The 24,010-nt window shown below is 39.0% G+C and overlaps 1 protein-coding gene across 7 annotated transcripts; it reads left to right on the top strand.

Annotated features, from left to right (window-relative positions):
* Positions 1-324: 324 nt before the first annotated feature.
* Positions 325-21,996, top strand: phtm (cytochrome P450 enzyme phantom). Of its 7 annotated transcripts, XR_006882757.2 has the most exons (9): positions 1,039-1,162; positions 1,987-2,352; positions 18,286-18,431; positions 18,528-18,730; positions 18,791-19,085; positions 19,172-19,324; positions 20,961-21,135; positions 21,414-21,690; positions 21,817-21,996. XR_006882757.2 is itself a non-coding variant. In XM_046622219.2 (8 exons), the coding sequence occupies exons 2-8, from the start codon at positions 2,025-2,027 to the stop codon at positions 21,611-21,613; spliced, it is 1,500 nt and encodes a 499-aa protein (XP_046478175.1). In that variant the 5' UTR covers positions 325-542; positions 1,987-2,024; the 3' UTR covers positions 21,614-21,996. The 7 variants fall into 7 exon arrangements, 6 of the variants coding, with proteins under 6 accessions (XP_046478175.1, XP_046478171.1, XP_046478172.1 ...); XM_046622219.2 differs by lacking the exon at positions 1,039-1,162 and adding an exon at positions 325-542 and having other exon boundaries at positions 21,414-21,996; XM_046622215.2 differs by lacking the exon at positions 1,039-1,162 and adding an exon at positions 566-815 and having other exon boundaries at positions 21,414-21,996.
* Positions 21,997-24,010: the final 2,014 nt, after the last annotated feature.

The raw sequence follows: 24,010 nt of genomic DNA on the forward strand, positions 1-24,010 counted from the left end.
GGATCCAGATCGTTCTTCGTACACGTCAAGTTTGACGACGAATATCGTCGTTACCTTTTAGCTTCAAAGAATCGGACGTATTCTCCCTCTGCTACTGGTTTCACATTCCGTTCGAATAATTTCGATCAGATAAACGGACCCCGGTCGAGTACGAATACAAAACTCGAAATCTGTTATTCAAAACGATGCGGTAGCATGCCGGTTGTGACGCCGTTGCTGCTCCGCTCGTCTGTGTTTCTGTTATACCGCAAACAATCGAAACTGGTACAAATAGACTTGCACGAGAGGAAATCTAGTCATTGTATCGTCGGGTAGTGACTTGAACAGGTCTTTTGGCCGTTTTCCACTTGTTCAGTTTCCCCTTGGATCGCGGTATCACATTACGTAACGTGCTAGGAACTCGAAACTGCCGCGTCGTCGTCGGAAGCATTCCAAGGCTCGAGTTGTCGTTGACGCCGCTGGCGGCGTTCTCACATCCGGTTGACATATCGCTCGCGTTTTAGTTGCAAAAATTTACTTCATCGTGCGATATATTCAGCGAGGTTATTTTTATTTTTTTTTTATTTCATCGTACTTCTCCGGAGGCCGTTCGTTGACCCGGAAAGTGCTCGTCGTCCGTAACTCGGTCCTTCGATCGCGTCGTACTTCCATTTCGTTCGACGATTTTCACCGGGAATCGACTCGGCTTCGTCACCGCCATCATTCTTTGTCTCCTGTTATATCTGCTCCCGGCACGTGAGGTTGGTGCCTCCGCAACCTGGACCAGTTTTGCACCGAAGTGTGCGTGCATCGGTTGCTGGTTATTCGCAAACAAGGTTTGATGTATTTGCGACAATAACGGTCTTATTTTTGAACCGTCGTTCAGCCGTCGGTCACCTTTACGAACTTCGCTTGTATCTTGTCTGTATTTAGCTGTTGTACGTTCAGCTATTGTGTACTACAAGGTAAGTCGAACGATTATCGGAGCAGTCGTTCACCGTCGGTTCAGTTATTGTGTTGGTATTCGATCGCGGTTTGTAAAGGTACCATAATTCTTGCGACGCTACGCGTGATAGATTTGCCGACGTAAACATCCAGGCGTTCAAATAATCGCAGTCATCGATCCTCCAGTCTTTGTTTCGATACCTTCGCAAACGTCTGACGTCATTTTCATTTTCGTAACGTGAGTGATCGGTTCGTTAGTCAAAAATAAGTAAACTCAAAAAATACATACATATGCAAGTCAGATTACAGTGTTCTTAACATTTTGAGTAACGCATTATTGTCCTGAGTGAACTTTTATAACGAAATAGTATTTCACGGTTTTTGGAGTCGCTGATTAGATTCGCCGTACTGAATGTTCAAAATCCGATTTCAGATCCGTAATTAGCGACCCCAAAAAACCCTTGGACAGAGTTTTTTTTTCCGGATTTAAACGAGTTTGTTACTCGTTCGCCATATTGGATTTGCCATCTTGAGTTTTTATAATGCGATTTTAGATTCGTAATCAACGACTCCAAAAACTTGTAATTTACGTAAAACATGAGGGGTATGTGTACAGGGGTAACTTTTTCGGAAATGAGTTATTCCTTCAATTTTCACGATTTTTTTCAATCAATTTGTCTCTCACAATAATAATTTACATTGTATCGAAATAATTACTCTCGAGTATTGAAAATTTATTAGTATACCATCGGAAATATAAAAAAAAAAAAAACTTAAAAATCAGATTCCAAATCATGGAATCCGTGTGAATTTTTTCAGATTAAAAAAAAAAGAAATGGTGTTTTTGGAATTTGTTTTTTCAATTATTTTCAAATATCACCAGTGGCTAAAAAAATCTGAGAAAAATTCCGAGACCCTTTTGGCTCGGTAAGATCGTCACATATAAAAATGATTGAAGTCGACGAGGTTGCGGCACACGGTGTGCTGATTTGACTTTGAATGCCCCATATGCAACGCAAAGACAGAAAAATTACCAATTCTTTTTTCTTAATTTTTTTCCAGAAAGACGAACCTAAACACGGTACAACGCAAAGTTCGATATGTCGCTGGAATACATCGTGGCGCTTTGCCTGTTCCTCGCGGGTTTAGTCCTCGCGGTCTTCCTGCGCTCGAGGAGGACCGACGGCGTGCCACCTGGACCCTGGGGGTTGCCGATCCTGGGTTTCCTGCCCTGGATAAATCCGGATGCGCCACACGAGAGCTTCACAATCCTGGCCCGCAAATACGGCCCCGTCTGCGGACTGAGGCTGGGATCCCTTTACACCGTGCTGATCAGCGAAGCTCATCTGGTGCGTCAGGCCCTCGCGAAGGATTCGCTGTCCGGACGGGCCCCGCTCTTCGTTACTCACGGGATAATGCATGGATACGGTGAGTCGGAGTTTTTTCTTTACCCCCCCCCCCCCCCCACTCTCCTCGTATAAATAATATTGTTTCAGCCTACTTGCACGATTTATCGTTTTAGATTTATACATGTACATATGTATTATATATATACAGGGTGTTCCAGCATACAGTGACCAAACTGACAGGGGTTTTAGAGGTGGTCGAGTTGAGTAAATTAACCCAAAGAACATGTGGTCTTCGAAGTCGCGTGGTTAAAAAATTGTCTCGTAACGGCTGGCTTGTTTTTTTTTTTTTTTTTTTTATTTTTTATTTTTCTCCAGTGGAAGCAAAGGTAATTGGTTGATAATATTTGAGGGAGTTATCGGGCGTACGTTTTAAGTACAATAGAAAAAATTATTATGAATAAATATTTAAAAATGGTGATATTGTAGCCATTCTTACCAGACTTGCGGAACACGCAGCGTAACTGGTGTGCAAATTTGAAATTAGATATCAAAAGAAAAAATAAAATCACCTAATCTACGTATTAATAGCTACAAAAATTCGTAGGGGATTTTTGACAAGTTAATTTAATCGTTGCTTATTAACGAATAAGTTCCCTTTTTTGGTCGAAAAGAGGATATTTTCATGCAAATACTCGCGAATCACAGAAAAATCAATATATTTGAAATACTCTGCGGATTTCTGTAGCTATTAATATGTAGATTGAGCGATTTTAAAACATTTTTCTTCCATATTCAAATTTGCACCAGTTACACTACGTGCCGTAGAATTCAATATGACTAACGAGAATGGCTCTAGTGTTGCCATTTTTGAATAGAAGTTGACGATAATATTTTGCATTATACTTAAATACACGCCTAATAACTTCCTTAATATTATTATTTGATGAACTTTTCTTTCAACCGTCAAAACAAATTGTCAGAATAGCGCTTTTCTTTTGTTTTTTCAGCGTTGTTAACCTTTGAACATGATCCGATTCGTATTTTCGATAAGCGAGCTCGACTGCTGATGCAAAACAGAACGCTTTCAAATTTACAAATTTCAAATGTAAAACAATCTTGACATTGAATTTTTGACAAACACAACAACGAGGACGTTCGATGAAAATGGATGATGATTTGAAATTTCCGAATTTCATAAATACGAAGATATTTCCAACATCAGCAAAGTTTTATCACTAAAACCAGTCGTTGCGAGACGTTACGAGATTTTTTGTTTTCAATTTTTTTTTTTGTCTAATTAGGGTTAATTTACTCGGATCGACCGCCTCTGTAACCCCTGTCAGTTCGGTCACTTTATGCTTGGACACCATGTATACGCTCAAATAAGTTTTTGGTCAGTGTGAACAATACTTCGAGATCTCAGCGATCGCCTGTCGATAATTATAAGCCACGCGATGATTCGCGCTGTCTTTACGAACGACTCGCAAAAACTCTGAAAACACAATGAAAGGGCGCTACAGTCACTCCTCTGCGTGTCCAATCGTCTAACGGTTTGCCAACGTTCGAAACATCCGAACTGGTCAGGCAACCGACTAACCTACTAAGTCTTCCTTCTTCTCATACCTCATCATATATATATATATACATTAATATATATATGTATATAATCTCCTCCTTTATTCGCCCGCACTTGCCGCTCTATATAAGTACATTATTATTACCTATTGCATACTATACAACCGTATTCATAATGGAATTTACAATTAGATCCGGCCCGCCATTTGTCGCGGCTATAAACTCTGCGAGGATTAAAAGTTTTGTTAACTTTTTAGAGCTAATTCAATGACGATGTTAGTTGTATCGGATTTTTATGCGAGGGTCTGATTCTTACAGATTTACCAAATTTTGAATGATCGAAGATGTCAAAGAATTATTTTGTTGGAAGTTATCACTTGATATGTGATATAATCCGGATGGATGGCCGATTTAGTCGAATCCAGTAGATTTTATAAATTTATAAATTTATATTTTACCAAATCTTACTCTCATCCACTGGGATTATAAAGGAATCACGTAGTCGAATTGCGGTATAATGGCAAGATTATTTTTTCTCTTTATTCAAACTTGTATACAATAATTCTTGACGATTTTATATTCTTGCTTTGCTATTTTATTTTTCTTTGATGCACCCTTGTACGTTCTCCATTGTTTATATTTCGACTATACGACTATCATTCGATAACCTTACAAAAGAATTTTTTTCAGTTTTCAAATCTATCAACGTTATCTGATTCGCACACCATTCATAATTATCGATCGTCATATAGATATATTATCATATAGATATTAGTATATCTATTTCATAAATCGTGTATTCATTTACTCATTTGTTTTTATTACTCCCTCCCGGTTTCTCTTTAAACGATACGTTTTCGAAACGGTCCTCATTCGAAAAAAAAAATTTCATCTCCCGGTACGTGTACAAAAAAAAAAAAAAAAAAAAAGTGTACATGAAACGATTAAATTATGTATAGAAAAAAAAATGTCGAGGTAAGGGGAGAAAGGGGCAAAAAATGTGCAAATTTTATTCCGCAAACCGTGAAGAAAAAAAAACGCGCACTCTCGATCCTCAAATCTCGGAACTCTGCACGCCACCAGTTTTGTACTTTGCATGTCACATACGTGTAAGTACGTATAATTTAAAAAACACACGTACAGCTATACATGCGTACATACAAACGGCCCGGATTTATCGGTCGAGAAGTCGCGTCGCGTCGCGTTTTCCCACCACCGTTACAGTCTCCCCTCCGCTTCCCTCTTCTCGGCTAGGTTGTCTCCTTCCGACAGTGTCCTTTCACCACTGGCAATATACGGGGTAGGGATCGGGCCACGCCCTTTACGAACCGTCCCTGCATCGGCTCGGAGACGCGAACGGCGGAATCCGCGATGCGTGTCGCGTCATTCGCGAGCAGAGCCGCGACGCACGCGTTGATTGCTTCGAAATGCTCTCCGTCCAGTGGAAAGACTCAGGCTTTGGTCGGACGCTAAGCCCGATCAAGAACAGCCGCTACTACTGCCCGATGTCCGATCCGTCGACGCCCTCCACTACTAGCGCCGCTGAGCGCTTTGCTATACGGCTTTTTTATTACTTGTCGTTGTTTTGGTACTGCGGCGGGGTTGAAATTCCGAATTTGAAAGGGTGTCGAAGCGAGGGATTCCGATTTTTGTTTTTTTAGTTGTGAAACTTGAAGAAAGATAGGGAAGTTTGACGAGGTATCGAGAGTTTTTAATCGTCTGAAAATCTATGGATCAAAGTTCCAGGAAGGACGATATTGCCGGAACGGTTGAACTGCGAGAAATTTCGTGAAATTTGAGCAATTTGAGCTTTCTTTGTTTTGGATTTACGATGTTTTTATCTTTACACTCAATCTTTGAGTAAACTACGCTGTCTGAGGATATTTTTATCCTCGGAATATTGCATTTCGGAATTTTGAGCCCGTTGGATTTTCCAGCGTTCGAAACTTTGTCGTCTCTTCGAAGTCTGATTGTCTTTTTTTTTACTTCAAGTTTCGCCGGCAAATAATTCGAAATTATTCAGAACTTCGACCCGGTATATCGATCGGTGTATTCGTTATGCTGAAATATCGTTAACGTAATATTAATAGTAATGAAAAAAAAACATTTTTTACATAAATAAAAATCGGTAACCGGATGCCGTGTCTGTTAGACTGCTGATCGAATATCTTGTCCTGTATCTCATCAAGTAAATCCACGATCAGGAATGTATCAACATCTGATATTGCGATATTTTGGTACCGATTGTGACGATGTTTCCTATGTATAAAATAAATAGCGAGAATATTTATGAGGTCTCATTGTCAGCGGATCAGTGAGGAAGTAGGCCTTAACAGCACTCGAAGGAGAGAAGTAGTCTTTAAATTTCTATACAATTAAATGGTGTTAAGTGTATGTAACGGACTAGAGTCTGATCAGGCAATAATTCACTAATAAAATCTCGACGACACATATCGTGAATAAATTGAAGGTTTTTTTTAATAAAGCGTACACTTTTCATCATCGCTCTCCCTTCAACGGCTAATATCGTCGATACGTTCTAATCTCTCCGATGTATATATTTTCACTCTCATCGTCCGAATATTCTATTCTCAATTCCTCGTTATATTATTTTATGATTTGTTTTTTGTTGAATTATATTTTTGTTCAATACACTTTGTGATGTTTATTCGTGTTGAACGCTGAAAACTATCAAGCCCAGTTTTTTGGCTTACGATAAGTAGGGAGGTTTCGTTTTGTGTTATATCATAAACTTTATGGATTCTATTGTGTATTCTTAGCAAATTTCACCTGTCAGATTTTTATGTAAAATGTATATAGAACGTGGTTTCAAAAAATTTCATTGGCATTTACGTTTGAAACTAGAAACTAGAAAGACAAAAATCGAAAATTAGGAATAAAATTATCGATTCCGATCATACAATTGATGCATGTAGGGTGGAAAAATTAGTTCGCACGTTAAATCGACACATCTTGCGACTATGCGAGGTATGTATAGTGCATGGGCCGGACAATGACTCGACGATTGCCTAACGCGCGTCTATTGCGGTCGGGTCCTCGGTGAACGACCGGCAGAATTGCTACCTGTATGGGTGGAAATAATACAAGAGCAGGATCGAGCTGGGAAATACGAAATGACGATGTTGATATACGTACGAAAGCGGAAATTGTAATAATAATCCTTTAATTGTACGCATAATTATACTCTTTTCTTTTCGATTTTTAATTTTTTTTTTTTGCATTGCTTTAATACGGTCACGAGGAGAAAATCAAGAATGAATTTCGAATATGATTGAACGTAAAGAAAAGTATAACATACAGGTGTGGGGTTGAAATTCCGAATTTGAACTGTTCCGAAAACGACGAATTCAAAATTTTTTGGTCGCGAAAGTTGAAGTGATGAAATAAAACTTTGTCGAAACGTCGAAGTCTGGAATAGGCCGAAACCCGTCGCTCAATGTTCCGAAAGTGCAAAGATGAGTAAATTTGAAAATCTGAAACATCGAAATTCCAAATGATCCAAGATTTTCAGTTCCGTGAATGTCTGGCTTGGTGAAATTTCACTACTTTGATATTTCTTTGTTTTTGACTTTCGATATTTTTACATTCGAAATCCTGGTTATTCCAATTTCCAGTTTTTCGTATTTTTTTACAATTTTAATTTTCGGTATTTCACTCTATCGTAACTTTATTTTCCGGAGTTTTTCTCTATCTCGCGTTTCGTAACCTTGATCCGTCGGCCTTCCGACCGTTCTAAACCCTGTCGTTTCTCCAAAGTTCGATTTCTCAACTTCAAGTTTCTCGAGCAAATAATTCGCAATTAGGCGCTTTCGGAACTTTCCAAATCCAGAACCTCCCTCCCCCCCCCCCCCCCCCCCCACAGGCTCTTTCCTCATATTCTTTCGCGTCAGGTCAACGCACGTCGAGATCCTCGAGCGGTCGGGTCAGTTCTAAAATCGGTATTGTATTATAACCACCCAGATGCCCATCGGACCGCCACGCGGTCCCGAGCTCTTTGTTGCTAGCGTATTAAAAGTGGGCCGAAAGTGAAAACGCGACACGTCGCGGAGGCTTGACGAGGGTTAGTCCCGAACGACGAAGCCGCGCGGGCTTTTCGAGCTTTAACAACACCCGTGCGTGTGTGTACTTTCACACATGCTCGCCAACTCCCTCAGCCAGACGGCGGCTGCTCGTTATACACGAACAACTCTAGGCAGCAGGTAGACGCAGCCGTCCCGGCGCCTTAGAAATTAGCTATCCTAGGTATCCCTATCCTCCCTCACCCGCCGCACTCCGTTCCATTCCATGTTGCAGGTATAGCATAGCGGTAAAGATGTCGGAAACTAGGGATAGAAGGCCGTTTCTGCCGCATTCTTGAAGCACCAGCTCGCCAGATTTTATTATTATATTGTTTATACACGTGCATGAGCCTCGTCTCCTATCCTCTCCTCTCCTCTCCTCTCCTCTCTTCGCCTCTTTCGTTTGTTCGTTTGGTTTCTGCTGTAGACGCGAATACGTACCTGTAAGTATGTATGCATGTATAGAGACAGCGTTACAGTGAGAGTAGTGTTACAGTGAAAGTGAGAGTAGCATTGAACCTGGGATATATCGGTGTACGTGTGGTGGTGGTATGGGCAGGTTCACGTAATCCGCAACCCGTTCGCCCTCCTCCTTATAACATATATACACGTTATAGGTGTAGGTGTAGGTGAATACGTCAAGTCCGACGTCAAATTTCATCGTCTCGTTCATGACCGATGCGTCTAGAGATTTTATTTTATTTTATTTTTCATTTTCGCTGTCACCGTTGAGACACCAAAAAAATAATACAAATAATACAAATCTTTGGTAAAGTCGACCTGTTGGGACGTTACGTTTTAGCGATAAAAATTTTTCTAACAACTCAGCCAATTTCTCCGCAGTTTGGTACACCTGTATAATTTCTTTTTATCGTTCCGATTATATAATCTGGATTTGTATAGTGTAATGTTTTGTTTTTTTTTTTCTTTTTTGGTTTTTTTTTTTTTAACTTACGTCAGGTATATTTCACCTAATTCACGGTGTTCCCTGTACTTGTTACGGGACGTACGAAGGAATTTGGTTGGATTACTTATTCATTGGGTTATTATTTCGGTCGAATATTGAACAAACAAACCGGGCTCACAAGACCCGTACAAATGAAAATGAAACTGCATTATATTAATTTTTCGAAATACATTCGTCGATTTCTCCAATCAATGTGTATAATTTAATAACAATATTTGCCATTCGATATAGTTGAAATACTCATGTATCAAATATTGTATACATGTATTAAAATTAAATACATTCATGTGAATCCGGTTCCCCCGTTTTTCATCAGCTTTCCTATATAACTAAATATATACATGTATATTTTTATGCGTGTGCGTGACGTTTAATCGTCGTATTTAAACACACACACGTACGTTGCTTTATAACGCACACTAACGAGTTTCGCTTATACGTATAGTAATGCGGTTTCAAGGTCGTATAATAATGTATAAAGAATCCCTTACATATGTGTATATATATATATATATATATGCTTGTACACAATATTCTGGGATACGTACGTATCTTTATTCATTTCTGCATATCTATACATTATATAATTGCATGTACGCAATGTTAGGCTCAGATATGTGTGCGTATACGTGACGTATAACATATCGAGTGCACGAGTGCGTTGACATTACGCCGGCGGATCGAAACGTTATTTATCATACGAGATGATTTTTGTTTTGTTTTTTACTTATTTATTTTATTTAATTTTTTTTTTTTATTCTTACCTTCATCCACCACGTTTTTTTTTTTTTTTTTTTCCCCCGTTTTCGCCTTTCTGTTATAATTGATATTTAAATCGTCTCTCGTGCCGATTTGTTGCCCGTTCGCGTCCGCGTATGCGTGTAAATCTGTGTTTGCGCGCGGATGTGTGTGGATCACTTACAGGAATCGCGATGCATACAAATCGGGCTAATTAATTCCAAAGCGATCATCAGACAACTCTGTATTCTTATTTTAATCTTTCATTTTTATTTTCTCGTTTTCAATGGTTTTTTTTTTTTTTTTTTTCCTTTTCCTCTCTTCCCTCCTTTCCGAATCTTACGACGATTATTTTAATTTCGAGTCATTTGCTGCAGTATATATAAAAAAAACGTGTTGCATATATATGTATATATGTGTGTGTGTGTGTGTGTAGGTGTATGCTAAAATATTGTATATATTGTATTGTTGGAAATTTCTTCAATCGCAAGGGATGAAGAATTTTCTTCGTCGTGGTTTTTTTTTTTTTTATCTTTCCTTCTTCTCCTTTCAACGCCCGTTCTTATCACTCCTCGTCGATGATCTTTGCACGCCCGGCTAGTTTACACGTTATATATTGCGGGTACAACGTGTCTATGTATAAGGCACATACCTACATCGATTATAAATACGATATTACACGTATAACTTATACATTTCGACGCGTACGTCCGTTCGTGGTTTGCATAGAGTTTAAGCAATTTGCTCTGTCGCTTTTTTACATATATGTATATATATATACACACTTTATATGTGGATATGTATTTCTCTCTGTCGAGTGAAATCCTTACGTACTCAGTTACGTACATTTAAACACTTCGATCTATATACGTATGTATTTAGGTGTGTGCGTGTGTGTGTGTGTGTAATACGTACAAGGAACCAAGCGCACAGCTCCCAGTCCGGCAAGAGATGCGAAGGTGTATTTATATGTGTATATATATATATATATATATCCGTATATATATATGTGTAAACTTCAGGCTGGCGCGCGATTACATCGCTTGAAGGCGATTGCGCAAAACGTTGGACGGGTTCGAGGCCGGTCGTACGCACCGACCGCTGTTGTGATTCGATATTGTACCTTATAATCGTATATACTAGACTGGGCCAAAAAAAAAAAACGAAGTATTTTTTTTTTTTAATGGTACTGTAAAAACATTGTTCGTGACGACAAGTAAAAATTATCCTGAAAGTTTGAGCCCTTAATATTAATATTAAGGGGTGCATCGTTACAGATATTGATTTTTTAACAGTTACCGCATTTTTTTACCCAAAATCCGTCAATTATCAATCTGAAAAATTTTACCAATCCATATTTTTGAAATAAATTTGAATGATTGTAAATGATTTTTTCCCAAACGGCTCGACTTATGCAGAATGATATAAAAGCACTGGGATAAAATTTTCTTAATTCGAAACCGATTAATTTAGGAGGTATTCGTCTATAAACATTCTCGATCAGTCATCTTGAATTGTTTCTATTGATATTTTAGATAATTTACAAGTCAGGCTCTTTTACGAGGAAAAGAAAATTCAAAAATTTGTCTTTTCTTTAAGTATTATTTAAATGGAAAATGGAAAAAATAAAATAGGAAGGCATCTCTAAATATCAATATTTAAAGCTCGTACTTGGCTGAGATATTCTATTTGAGATGTTCTGTACAGAAATTTTGTTGCGCGTTTGACGAAGAAGTTTTTTATTTATTTATTTATTTATTTTTTTTTGGCACACCCTAGTTTACATACCTATACCTACAAACGAGTTGTATAATAACGAGTCTTGTTTCAATAAAAGTTTACATTATATTATATTATATTACAAAAAGCGAAAGGAAACGACGTTTCATTGCTAAAAATTTCGCACCCGATGACTTTTTGTCAGTTTAGGTACAACGGGTATAAATGGTATTGTGGTAATAATTCAATCGGGTATTAAAATGTTGCACGCGATTCGATCAGGCGGGACGAGATAATCTGTATAGGATATCGCGAGGAAAAAGGAAATCAATTCGCAGCCTGCGATTCGCGATAGTTGGTATCTAATACTAAAAAAATTGCTCGCGTTATTCTTGCGTATAAACGTTGAACTACGGAAATACGATGCTTTTTAGTCGATCCTAATTGAACGAATCAGATCTGCAGCATCGTTCTTGAAACCTAACCTAACCTAATATTGTACATAAATCTATATTTATTTACATATATATATATATATATATATATACGTATAGTTATGCAGGGTATGTACATATATCGATACGTTATGTATGGCTTGTACAGCGTGTATGTAATCAATTGCATAATTATGTACACATGATACTTACATACGTGTATAGAAAGGGACGAACTTAACTGCTCAGCGCGTTTCGTTATTTAACCGCGGCTGTTCGTTCACCTCATCGTATAATAATATATACGGTATATAGAGTGTATATATGTATATGTAAACGTAGTGTAAGTCTGGCAAATTGCTTACACGTTGGTACATACGTAACTTTCGTGGATTTTTTTTTTTTTTTTTTTTTTTTTTTACACACGTGCCCCATTGACAGTAGTACGATATTTATTAGAGAGGAGATCGTTTAAAGGGCCAACGAACAAGCCTGATCTCTCCGTCTCTCTCTTTTTCTTTCTTGTCTTTTGTAACACACAAACAAGCACAAATATTGACGAAGTATCTTGTTAAACTAGCCGCTGCTGTGTGTTATTTTATCCACACACACATATATATATATTTATATATGTATACACACGTACGTGTATGTATATCGTAGTGTCCGAGTTGCGAAAACAGACCTTGAATTCGGTTGATGCCCCCCCCTAGCTCAAGCTTCGATCGTGCCTCTAATATATCGCGGCGCTTATGTTTTATCGCATGTTAAGTATATTCTAAGTCTGTATATATAATGTGTTATATGTACGTAGCCGAGGAATCGAGCCGAGTCGAAAGAGTCATGCGTCTGTTGCATGGATAACGTGCGAAAGATAAAAAAAAAAAAACGAAAGAAAGAAACGTTTCAATTTCGATCAAACGATTTACATGGATCAGAGAAGAGAAATCCATGACTGAATCACAATCCGCGCAGACTGCAAAGAGCAAAGAACCGCGGTTCCATTTTTATCCTTATACATGCGGTACAAAAGAACTGTTTAAATACTTTTACGGCAATTCATTAGCTTTTAATGCTATACACACACACACACACACACACACACGTATATATGTACCTTATACGTAATCAGGAAGCAGCAAGGACGGAACAATGTGACCTTGGACGTCGCGACATTTGGCAAAGATCGTAATTTTTATCCCCGTGACTACAAAGCTGCAGCCGTGGACCGGATAGTTTTGATAGGTCGCGTGTTCACAAATTCGTTTGAAACGCGAACCATTGCTCGTTGTAAGCGTTATCATCGTCATCCTCGTTCATTATCATCATCATCATTATCGCGCGCAGACCCGGATTGTCGAAAATCTCGCGAAACAACAACCATGGATACATAGTAGTGGTACCTTTACTATGTTGAACGAATCTCGAAGGTCTCGCACTTTTGTTACTCCCAACTGTCTTCTCTGTATGAAAATCCCCCTCGGGTGTTTTTATACGTTACATCACCGTGTAAAATCCCGTGCGTTATTTATTTGCGATGTTCATCGTTCTTAGAATGTTTTTGGTTCTGCTGAAAGTTGTGTTTCCGAACTCTTAATTCACAGCTCGTGCTTGCGTATTATACGTGTAAGGGTGTGTTTTTTTTTTTTTTTTTTTTTTTTGTTCTACGGTTCGCGGGTTCGAGAGATATTTAGAGAAATATATAATTATGAATGAATCATGGTGCGACATATAGAATACATATGTATGTCTATGTATAGTTTCGAGGTTTAATGGAAATTTTTATTGGCGATAATATATCAAGCTTCATTTTATAAATAGGTATCCGATTATGGGTGTAAATTGTATAACTCGTTCTTGCGCGTGCTGCTCGTTAAATTTTACCGACTAATCCTCACTGCATTCCATATACCTACACTCGTTCACTCACTTACTCACTCACTTACTTACTTACTTACTTACTTACTTACTTACTTACTTACTTACTTACTTACTTACTTGCACTGAACACCATTAAAACGTCGCGAGAGTCGTTCTCCTAGGTCGTGACAAGTCCAATCGCAACTCTGCGGAGTCATTGCCTGGATATTGATGCAGTAATGCAGTAATAGATCCCAACATTGTGCGCTCGGATCGCGATCTTCGAGTCAAGAGGTGCATTACTCGCAACTTTTAATCTAATCTTCTTTTTACTCCTGATCGTGATTCGACCCCTGCACGTGACGCTGCTTACAAAAGTATGTTTAGTACAGGTATAATGATTACTTGGTATAATTTTTGTCAGCAACGTGAAAAATGTGCACCTTACCTTTTATTCTTTTGTTTTCTTCCTTGTTTCTCTCTCTATCTCTCTCTGTGCGCAAAATATCTTATGTAAAGTAAACCATGTACAGAAACGTGCATTACGAATACTGCAATTTTACCTATGTAGTATATACAAAACGTCTAGACAAGCCAGAATTACTTACTTATAACGAAGTGAACACACCGGGAAGCTTAAATATAATGTCTGACGGAGGATGACTACTCGAGGCTGAATGTCAGGGTCAAAGTGTTAACGTTGTGCAGCTCTGACGACTTTTTGCGTGATTAGGTATGCAAGTACATGTATACGTACACACGTATACATGCAAAAATTTCTTTTACTTTTTTTGTTTCTTTTTTTTTTTTTTATCTAGAGAGACGGAAAGATTTTAGTTCTTCCTCTTATTCGATGTCTCTTCACTTATAATTATTGCTTTGATATCGCAATTTAGTTTTGTTTTTCAATTTTATTCAATTTTTCTGTTTTTTTTCCTATATCTTCTTCTTCCTCCTCCTCTGCTTCTTCTTCTTCTTCTTCTTCTTCTTCTTCTTCTTCTTCTTCTTCTTCTTCTTCTTCTTCTTCTTCTTCTTCTTCTTCTTCTTCTTCTTCTTCTTCTTCTTCTTCTTCTTCTTCTTCTTCTTCTTCTTCTTCATTTTAGTCACTCGTATTCACCGCCCGGGTCTTGCGCAGCCGTGTTTTATAAAAGCGAAATGCATAACGACGTGTCTGCGGCCTTGGAATAAGTCGTATGGATCAGTGATCCATCGCTTCCATCCGCCTCCTCCTCCACCTCCGTTTGCCTCTCTCACTTCCTATGCTCAGCTTTTTGCAATTGTATTCCAACAGTTTTGCTACAGTATAAGGAACACGGGAGAGTCTGTCTGGGCACGTTGTTTACTCCCTGGGAATTAGTTATACATTCATCTAGGTACTTGCTCCCATTACCATCAATACTTGTAACATCGCAAACGTCTCGTTGGTTGCAGGTGTGCAGGAATATACGGAAATATTCCGATGACGTTTCGTCGCGCTTTTGAACGTGGTAGTGAGAAAGAGAGAAACACAGAGAGAAAGAGAGAGAGAGAGAGAGAGAGAGAGAGAGAGAGAGAGAATGAGAATGAGTTGTCGGTTAAAAACTGTGTCGAATCGCGTCGTTCGAATCCGAGTGTGTTGCATAACACCTGCACCAATGATGGTGGCGATGAGGATGCTGATGATAATGATGATGCGGTATTAGCGAGCTGTAGGTACTCCAAGGTGAAAACCGGAAAACAACCGGCAATTGCACCGGACGAATTAGGTTACCACTCTTTAGGTGTATAATTTAATCGTTACGTAAGATATTTTTCGTTCATCGTTTCAGCGGAAAGGAAGAATCCGAAAAAAAGGGACCGCGTTGTCATTCCGTTATATCCAGGTTGTCTCTATATTATATTTATATTGCTCTTAATTTGACATGACATGTAGTGTAATGCGATACGAAGAAACGAAAACGAAACCGTGTCACAATGTATATTATTAATAATATCTATAATGTATTTACGCGTAAAAGCCGAGTAGAGAATTATGTCGAATTCAAAATACATTATCTTGGTCAGTTTCGGAAATGTCATTAGATGACTCAGACAAGTTATTCTTATTATTATGTTTTTGTCCCAAATGATATTTTAAGTGATGCGTGTGTAAATTTAATCCTTCTCCTTTCCATCAAATACACATAATTATGTATAATATACATGGTTTCGTATAATGATATATAACATTGATTTGCAGTAAAGCTGACGCATATTATATAATCGTATAATCGTCACGATTTATGTGTGGGGATAAAAAAATTTCAATCGATTATTACTATAGTTTTATTTCTCCATCTAGGCTGGAGTATAAATTAGGTATATCATATGTTAGTTATACTAGTTTTTAGAACTAGATCGTATAACGTTGAGGTTTACAATTATAGGTAAGTGAATATCATACACGCGTAACGAATGTTCATAGTTTTACCGATGCGATGTTAATGAGTTCACTGTTATTCTCGAGGATTACGATTACACACCTCTCAGACATTTCTCGATTCATTACATAGGTCTGTACGTGATAACTGTGGATTATTATATCTGCCTCGGAGGCGTGAACGTCTAGCTTGAACGTGTAATTAACTATGTAACTTTATATGTATATTATGATAGTAACTCGACTAGGTGGGCTGATGGCCAATCGGTTATATCTACCTTCTGCAGGAGGTATAGGTGCAGGCATATGTATAAGGCTGTTCTTAATTCACTCATCGGAAAACATTGTAATAGTTATTCTTATCACCTTTGGCTCGTAAACCTCAATCCAAATCTCACGCAGCTACAGTAGTCGAGTCATCAAGATTCCGAGGATCGTTCCTTACGTACGTTGAATATAATCTGAAGAAAAAGAATAAGTAATAGAAATAAGAATGGAAAAAGAGAAATGGAAATTTATCGAAACTGGTATATCTTTAATCGTTATTGTCTTATTTAAACGATCGGACGACACGTGACGATCGTATGAAATTTTTTACCTTAATCGAAGACTCGAATTCTGGATTTCCATATAATAGCGAAAGCTTGTTCAACGAACCGCATCTTCGGGGATTTCATATTGCAAGCTACGTGTGATTGTGTAATTTTCAATTATTTTCACATCAGGCGGCTATCATATTTAACATACCTGTTATTTCACCGGTACGTACAGCAGAGGTCAAGAGTGAAAAAGTAGATGCAGTAAATATTGGAGATGATTATTTGTTAGGATCGGTCACCTCTACAGACGATGATGGCGGTGCTATTTTTATTCGAGAACAGTTTTCTCGCACAATTCATGTGGAATACCTCCGTCCATTCAAAGCTAAGCTGAGCTAAGCTAAGCTAAGCTAAGCTGAGCGACGCCGAGTATAATGCAGCATCTAGCTCAAGGCGAGACCTCCGCATTCGATGTTCGTTGACCATACGCAAAATCAATGTCAAAGAGAACGCGCTGGCGGTTTATTTTTCTGATACCTTACGCGAGCTCGTTTAATCCATGTATATCTGCGTTATTTTCTACACCCTGTATACGCGGTGTTTTACTCTACTCAACGCGTCACCATACCTCTCGTATATTGTACAAATACCGATCGCGATCGATGCAATCTTGAATGTATCCAATATCGATCAGAAGTCGTTGCCTTTCACAAACTGCAATTCTTGTCGCAGATATTCTTTGTTGGTGTTTTTTTTTTTTTTTTTTTTTCTTCTATTCAAAGTTTATTCTCGATACGTACGATGTTTTCGGCACTCGATCGTGGAGGAAACGTGAATTTGAAGGTACCGAAAGATTAATATGTTCCAATTTTTATTCAATATTGACATTGGGTACTCTCTGTAATTTGTTTCAATTTTATTAATTACTTTGTTGTCAATCCGAGATAATAAACACCTTGTTATTCGTGACAACGTGTTCTTAGCACCACCGCTGTTAAGTAAGGTGATTCATTTCTCCGGAATTCTGCTCTTTCATATATCAGTCAAATATGTTAAATTGAATTCACATCAAGCTCATCGTGAATCGAATCTTTTGTGTCGTTATGATAGTTGAAAACAGAAAGGAAGTAAAAAGGAAAGAAAGAAAAGAGAGAGAGAGAGAAAAAACAATACCAGTCTTGTGCAAATCTTTTGGAAACACCTGGCATCGAATTTGACAAGTCATTATATATTGCACCTATAACAAGGTGAGCGCCGGACGGCGTAATTGTAGTTTGATTAATACATAAGCCGTTAAGAGAATAAGAATAAATGAAAATATGTTGAATGTATATAATATATATATATATCTATATATATATGGTAAATTCAAGTTCTTCTGCGAACGTTGTAGGTCATTTTAAAACACGTTCTACCGTCTGCAGGTGAGCAGGTTAGTGAAAACCTCTTTTTTAGCAAAGGTAAGTGACTCCCGCATGCAGCCCAAAGAATGTCGATCGTATCGTTTGCACGTATACGGATATCGTGCGTGTATACATACATATACCAATCGTAAAGACTGTTCATGGACGAAAAATACCGGCTGATTGATGATCGCCTCGAATCCAGATCCTTTCTTCCTCTTCAATTCTCCTTTCGCACCTCTCCGACCATCGGCCGAATAGTCGATGAGCTTCTTCTAACAGCCGGATCAATTGTTCAAGGGTTGATTTGCGCGGACGGTGATCTGTGGCGAGAGCAGCGAAAGTTCGTCGTTGGCTGTCTGAGGAATCTCGGTATGGTGAAGATCGGGTCAAAACGGGACAAGATGGAGTCCAGGATCCTGACCGCGGTCGAAGAGAGCGTATCGGTAAACTCCAGATTGTCTTGGACACTTGACGATGCAACATCGTCTCGAAGATAGTCGCGATCTCCTTGACAATATATCTCCTTGATGTCTTCGTAGAAACTGAAGCAACGTTCGGCGAACGGAGGGGTCGATCCTTATCCGACCCTCCATCACTGCATGGGTAATTTAATGAACTTATTGGTGTTCGGGAGAGTCTGGGAGGAGGATGACGAGACCTGGAGATGGTTACAGCGGCTACAGGAGGACGGAGTCAAGCACATCGGAGTTGCCGGGCCGCTCAACTTTCTGCCGTTTTTGAGGTGGGTCATTTCGTACGTTTGGACCGTGGTCCCACCTTTCCGTGTACTTCCAACTTTCAGGCATGTACCGAAGTACAAGAACATGATGAGATTCCTCGTCGAGGGAAAGCTCAAGACCCACGATGTCTATCGTGCCATTTCGGAGGATCGCCGGAAGTCTGGAAGCGCGAGGGACTCCGTGCTCGCCATGTTCGAGGAAGAAACCAAACGCAGACTGGCCTCAGGCGACATTGGACACTTCAGCGAACCCCAGAAGCTACACTTGCTCGCCGATCTCTTCGGCGCTGGAACTGACACAACATTGACCACCCTGAGGTGGCTGCTTCTTTTCCTTGCCGCTTATCCTCGCGAGCAGGTGAGCAGCGTTTGGACTTGCAGACTGTTCCAGAATTGCCCACCCGTTGGATCCAACACCCTTTTATTACTTTTCCACACCCCAAGGATGCCGCTCACAACGAGATGAAGGCGGTGCTTGGACCGAGACCAGTCGAGCTCAAGGACCGGCCTGATCTTCCACGTCTCGAAGCCGTCATCGCGGAAACTCAGAGAATCCGGAGCGTCGTTCCTGTCGGCATACCACACGGTGCTCTTGAAGTACATATCGCCTGATTAATGCCAATCGAATATTTTGTCCTTGACAAAACACGTTCCCTGCTACTTCTCGATGTCACACCTTGTGGAAAGCGGAGAGCGAGGAGGCTTGAGTGGTTTTTATCAATTTCGTGTGATTTTAGAGGTTTCTGTTCGCTTTTTGTTGTGCGTGAAGGTATCTACGGATTCATTCCGTGTTACTCTGCTTTGTACGTTTTTAATTTCTTTTGCAAAATGCTTACCCTGCAACTGTCAAGTAGTTTAGGTAAATTTGTTCAAGTTTTTACCGTCAGAGTGACTATCGTCTACGTTGATCTAGCGAGCCGTTCGTAGGTCTGTCTACTGCAGCACCAGTAACAAGCAAAGTGTTGTAACTGCGACTGTTTTTACGTACGTATTACTTCAGTCCGTTCATAAATTTCCAAGTCCTCTAAACATCTATTTACCGTCGGACTAGAAGTATACTTTATAAATAATTTTTAGCGTGTTAATTCAGTATTTGAATTGTTCCTTCTTCGCGGTGTGTTCCTGTTGAAGTTGTTGGGTTTCAAGATTACGTCCTGTTTTGGAATAACAGATCAGGCAAAGACGGAGGTCGGGTTGCGGTGTTTTTCCAGAGAAGTCCAAGTCCGCGAGTAATCTCTTCCTCGCCTAATCTCTATTGTCGTAGGCCGTAGTATTTGATTTTTAAGATTATTATGTCAAACGCATCTAAGGCTTTATTTGCCCTCGTCTATGGGCCCCTCAAAATCGGTTGGTTGCTTAAATTTGAGGATGCTGTTCGACGAGCGCAAGCCTAAAACAACATTGCTTAACTTCGACTCGTTCGGCTCTCGTCAACTTCTCAACCTTTTTCATTCTAAAGATCTTCATGTGTTTCCTTATGGAGTATCATGCATGATAAATATCATAAATTATTTCCTTACGGAATACCATCATACCGCGCATTCACATACCTGTTTAGACCTTTGCATTGTTGACGATGTTGCTAAAGTTCTAGCTAAATGGCAGTCAGGTACACCTTTTCTATCAGGCTATAATCTTATTTATATGAAACATACACTTAGGGTGCATAAATTGGCCACCAGATCTGTCAGGTATGGAGATAATATAAAAAATATTGATGCGCAGCGCTCTTCAATCGTACTCTTCTCAGTCTTGACTGATCGGCTATTTTCTGTGAGTTTGTTGGTATCGACGTTAAAGTAGTCTTATTTAATAAGCATGTGCTTAATTCCTCCTGCAAGCCAATCCCGTCTTTGTCTGACATTATTCGTCATTTTATCAAAGAACGGAATGATTTTTCTCAGGCCATTCAAAAAATCCGATCGTGCGGCTCTCTGTGAGAAGTATAAAGTCACTTAGAATCAAGGTGAATTGGACACCTGGCTGAGATGTCTCGGCTAGTTAACGCATTATTACCGCTTGCTATTTGTGGAATTCGCTTTTATCGGTTATTATTGACAGTCATAGGTTACAACTACATACGAAGCTAACCTTTAGGTACGCACATTCAACTTTCTGCAGTAGCTCTACCTAAACGCTCTCTCTCTCCTTTCCTCCTTTTCTTCCTCCTTCGATCCCTCCCTCTCCCTCTCCCTCTCTCTCTCGCTTTCTCTTTCTCAATTATATTTTACAGGATTCGGAAATCGGCGGCTATCTCATACCCAAGGGAACGATGATCGTTCCTCTTCAATGGGCGATACACATGGATCCGAAAAATTGGAAAGATCCCGAGGAGTTTAGACCGGCGCGTTTCATAGCCGACGATGGCAGCTTCGCAAAACCGGAGAATTTCCTGCCATTTCAAAACGGTTGGTGTCAAGTTTCCATTGGAAGTGCAGGAGCAGGAGAAGGATAAAAAAATTAAAATCCAGGGCGTCCCGTTGTTATTGAAAAATACGTCAGCTTACCGAGTAAACTGTAGTATGTGTATAGGTGTATTCCCCCCCCCCCCCCCCCCCCCCTTGCTAATTTCAATCCATTTATTTATTTGTTTATTTATTTTTTGTCATCTAGTCTTGTTCGTTTCGTCTTTAATTTCAAAATTTAACCACGATCATTGTCTTCCATCGTTGAATCTGGATCACAGGGAAAAGGATCTGCGTTGGCGAGGAACTGGCAAAGATGACGTTGTTCCTTTTTGCCGGACGTATAATTCAGTCGTTGAAAGTATCGCTGTACCGATCATCGGACGAGGCAGCGACGTTCGACCTTTCCGGGGAATCTGGCATCACTCTAACCCCGAAACATCACAGGCTGATATTTTCACCGCGCGCGATCGAACAATAATTACACGACAAGTGAAAATTATACTTTTACCCGCAAGAGGATGAGAAATAAATCACGACTACGATGCTGATCTCTATGTAATAATTCAATAAACTTTATCAAGCTTGAGTCGTAATCACCTATATTACGCGATCTTTTTCTCACAAATAACTTTTGAAAGATTAGACTTATCGTATAATGACAATAGAATCTCTTTCTCGCAGAGCCTTCAATTACCGACAAATATTACGTTCCGATCTTACCGATACGCTGATGCGTTGACGAGTTGTAAAATTACAAACTTTAAACAAAAAAAATTCCAATGTTATTTCAATGGGAAATAAAAAAAAAATCGCGCCGATGAACCCCCAAATATGAAACATTAAGAGCTGAAACTTGGACGGCATACTTTTTTCAATATTTTCAACTTGAATATTGAACGAAAAAAAAAAATCGGTTTTTTTATACAGTCTAATGTACACACGTGTTACAAAAATAAATATAAATACAAATACGTCTATGTGTTGGCGCAATTTCTTATATATATACATATGTATGATACTTGACGTTTTGTCACCATACGCCCCGTGGTATATATTATTTGTTGTTGCGTTACCGTACCGTTAATTTCTATACAACTATCTATCTTTTTCTTTTTCATAAATATATATACCGTATACTTCTCTTTCTCTCTCTTTCGCCCCTCTCCTCAGGCTGTCGATCTTGCACATTCGGACGACGAAAAGATTTGCGGTAACTTGCCAATCACGTCGTTGCGACACTTACCTACCTGCAAAATCTTGGCCTTGGGGCTCTTGGACATTAAGGCCCTCCCTCCCCCTCCCCCTCCGCCTCCCCCTTCCTCTTTCCCCGCCCGTTCATTTCCATTCTCTCTTTTCTCGCGCGTCTCACCTAGTGCCCAAATTCGTGACATTCCGGTCGTGCGGTTTGCAAGAGTCTACTAAACGATTGACGATGATAAAATGATTTGAAATGAGAAAAATATATCCAAAAGCCCCAAGTTTTGGCGAGCGTGAAATGGGTAAAACGATGATGAAAATGAAACATTTCACGGATAATAAAACACGGCGTAAATAAATATCTAGATCTGGAATATGACAGGATCTTTTTTAATCTCAATATCGGTTTACCTCTTGTTTTATTTTTAACGAACAAAAAAATTCGTCTTAGACGGCACGCGTACAATTTATATCATTTATATACATATCATACTTATTTAGGTAGACCTATACGATGTAGGAAATTGGTCAAAATACGCTTAGTTTTTCCGATAAGTTACATATCATACTTATCGCTGCATCCCTTGACTCTGTGTACACACACAACGACGCGGCAACGACGATGAGAATTTATATTGCAAGCGCGTTTTGCCTGACTAAATAAAACATGCGATGCGAGTTTGTCGCGCGATTGATATGTTACATAACATTTCGTGTGCTTTGAGGCGATCCATGCTATATACTATATATATAAACACACACACGCATTATTATTGTTATTATTGTTATTATTATTATTATTATTATTATTATTATTATTATTATTATTATACATGTATGTATTTACCAATGCACTCACATAATGTGTATACAGAGGTTTCGTGTCGTTAACCCGCGCACTTTACCCCGGGTCCGGTATTTCCTTAGAAATCGACCTAGGCAACGGCAATTGCGGAGGAGAGTTTCTCTTATATAAGTATATACAAGTATAATATTTACAACTTGACGACATCGATAACCGTGTGTTCCTCATTCTTCTTTTCTCATCTTCTTTCGATGTTATTATTTTTTTTTTTTTTTCGTCCTTCGTCTTGTTAGATTTTATTATTTCAATTTCGTCGAATCAGATTTCGGCATATATCCTACGCTGCATTCAGATGTGTACAGGTATAAGAAATCTTAAATATCTGCTGATCTTTGATGAATATACATACACAAATGTCGAGAATATATGTGTGTGTGTTTTTTAAACTGGCGAATTAGCCGTGCAAGTCTATAATTACCTCATCGTTCGGTTTCATTTCTTTTTTTTTTTCTACTCGTATTACACATGTATAATATATGTATATATACACACACACGTACCCTACTATACCTGTATAATATGTGAAACGCAGGCGACGAGCTCCTTTGAAAGAATGATCTTTCGTCTCTTTTATAGGAAATTATTTACTATTCTAGGTACATGTGTATTAAATACGGCCATTGCGCAGACGTAGAGATGAGGAGAGGATACGTGGTTTAGTAACTGCAAAGGTTTACAGATTTTACGAAATTGACGTGGAAAAGAATAAAAGGAAGGTAGAAGGAAGAAGGGTAAAAAAAAAAAAAATTTCAAATTTAAACAGAACGACTAGGAAGGAAGGTATGTAAAAATTTTCGCGGTATTATGTGGGTT

Source organism: Neodiprion pinetum, chromosome 4, assembly GCF_021155775.2.
Source record: "Neodiprion pinetum isolate iyNeoPine1 chromosome 4, iyNeoPine1.2, whole genome shotgun sequence".
NCBI lineage: Eukaryota > Metazoa > Arthropoda > Insecta > Hymenoptera > Diprionidae > Neodiprion > Neodiprion pinetum.

Bases quoted from the DNA above. Each gene is read 5' to 3' on its own strand.
- phtm (XM_046622219.2), top strand. From the start codon at position 2,025: ATGTCGCTGGAATACATCGTGGCGCTTTGCCTGTTCCTCGCGGGTTTA. The intron at 2,353-18,285 runs GTGAGTCGGAGT...CAATTGTTCAAG, and splicing joins CGGGATAATGCATGGATACG to GGTTGATTTGCGCGGACGGT. The intron at 19,086-19,171 runs GTGAGCAGCGTT...CCACACCCCAAG, and splicing joins CCGCTTATCCTCGCGAGCAG to GATGCCGCTCACAACGAGAT.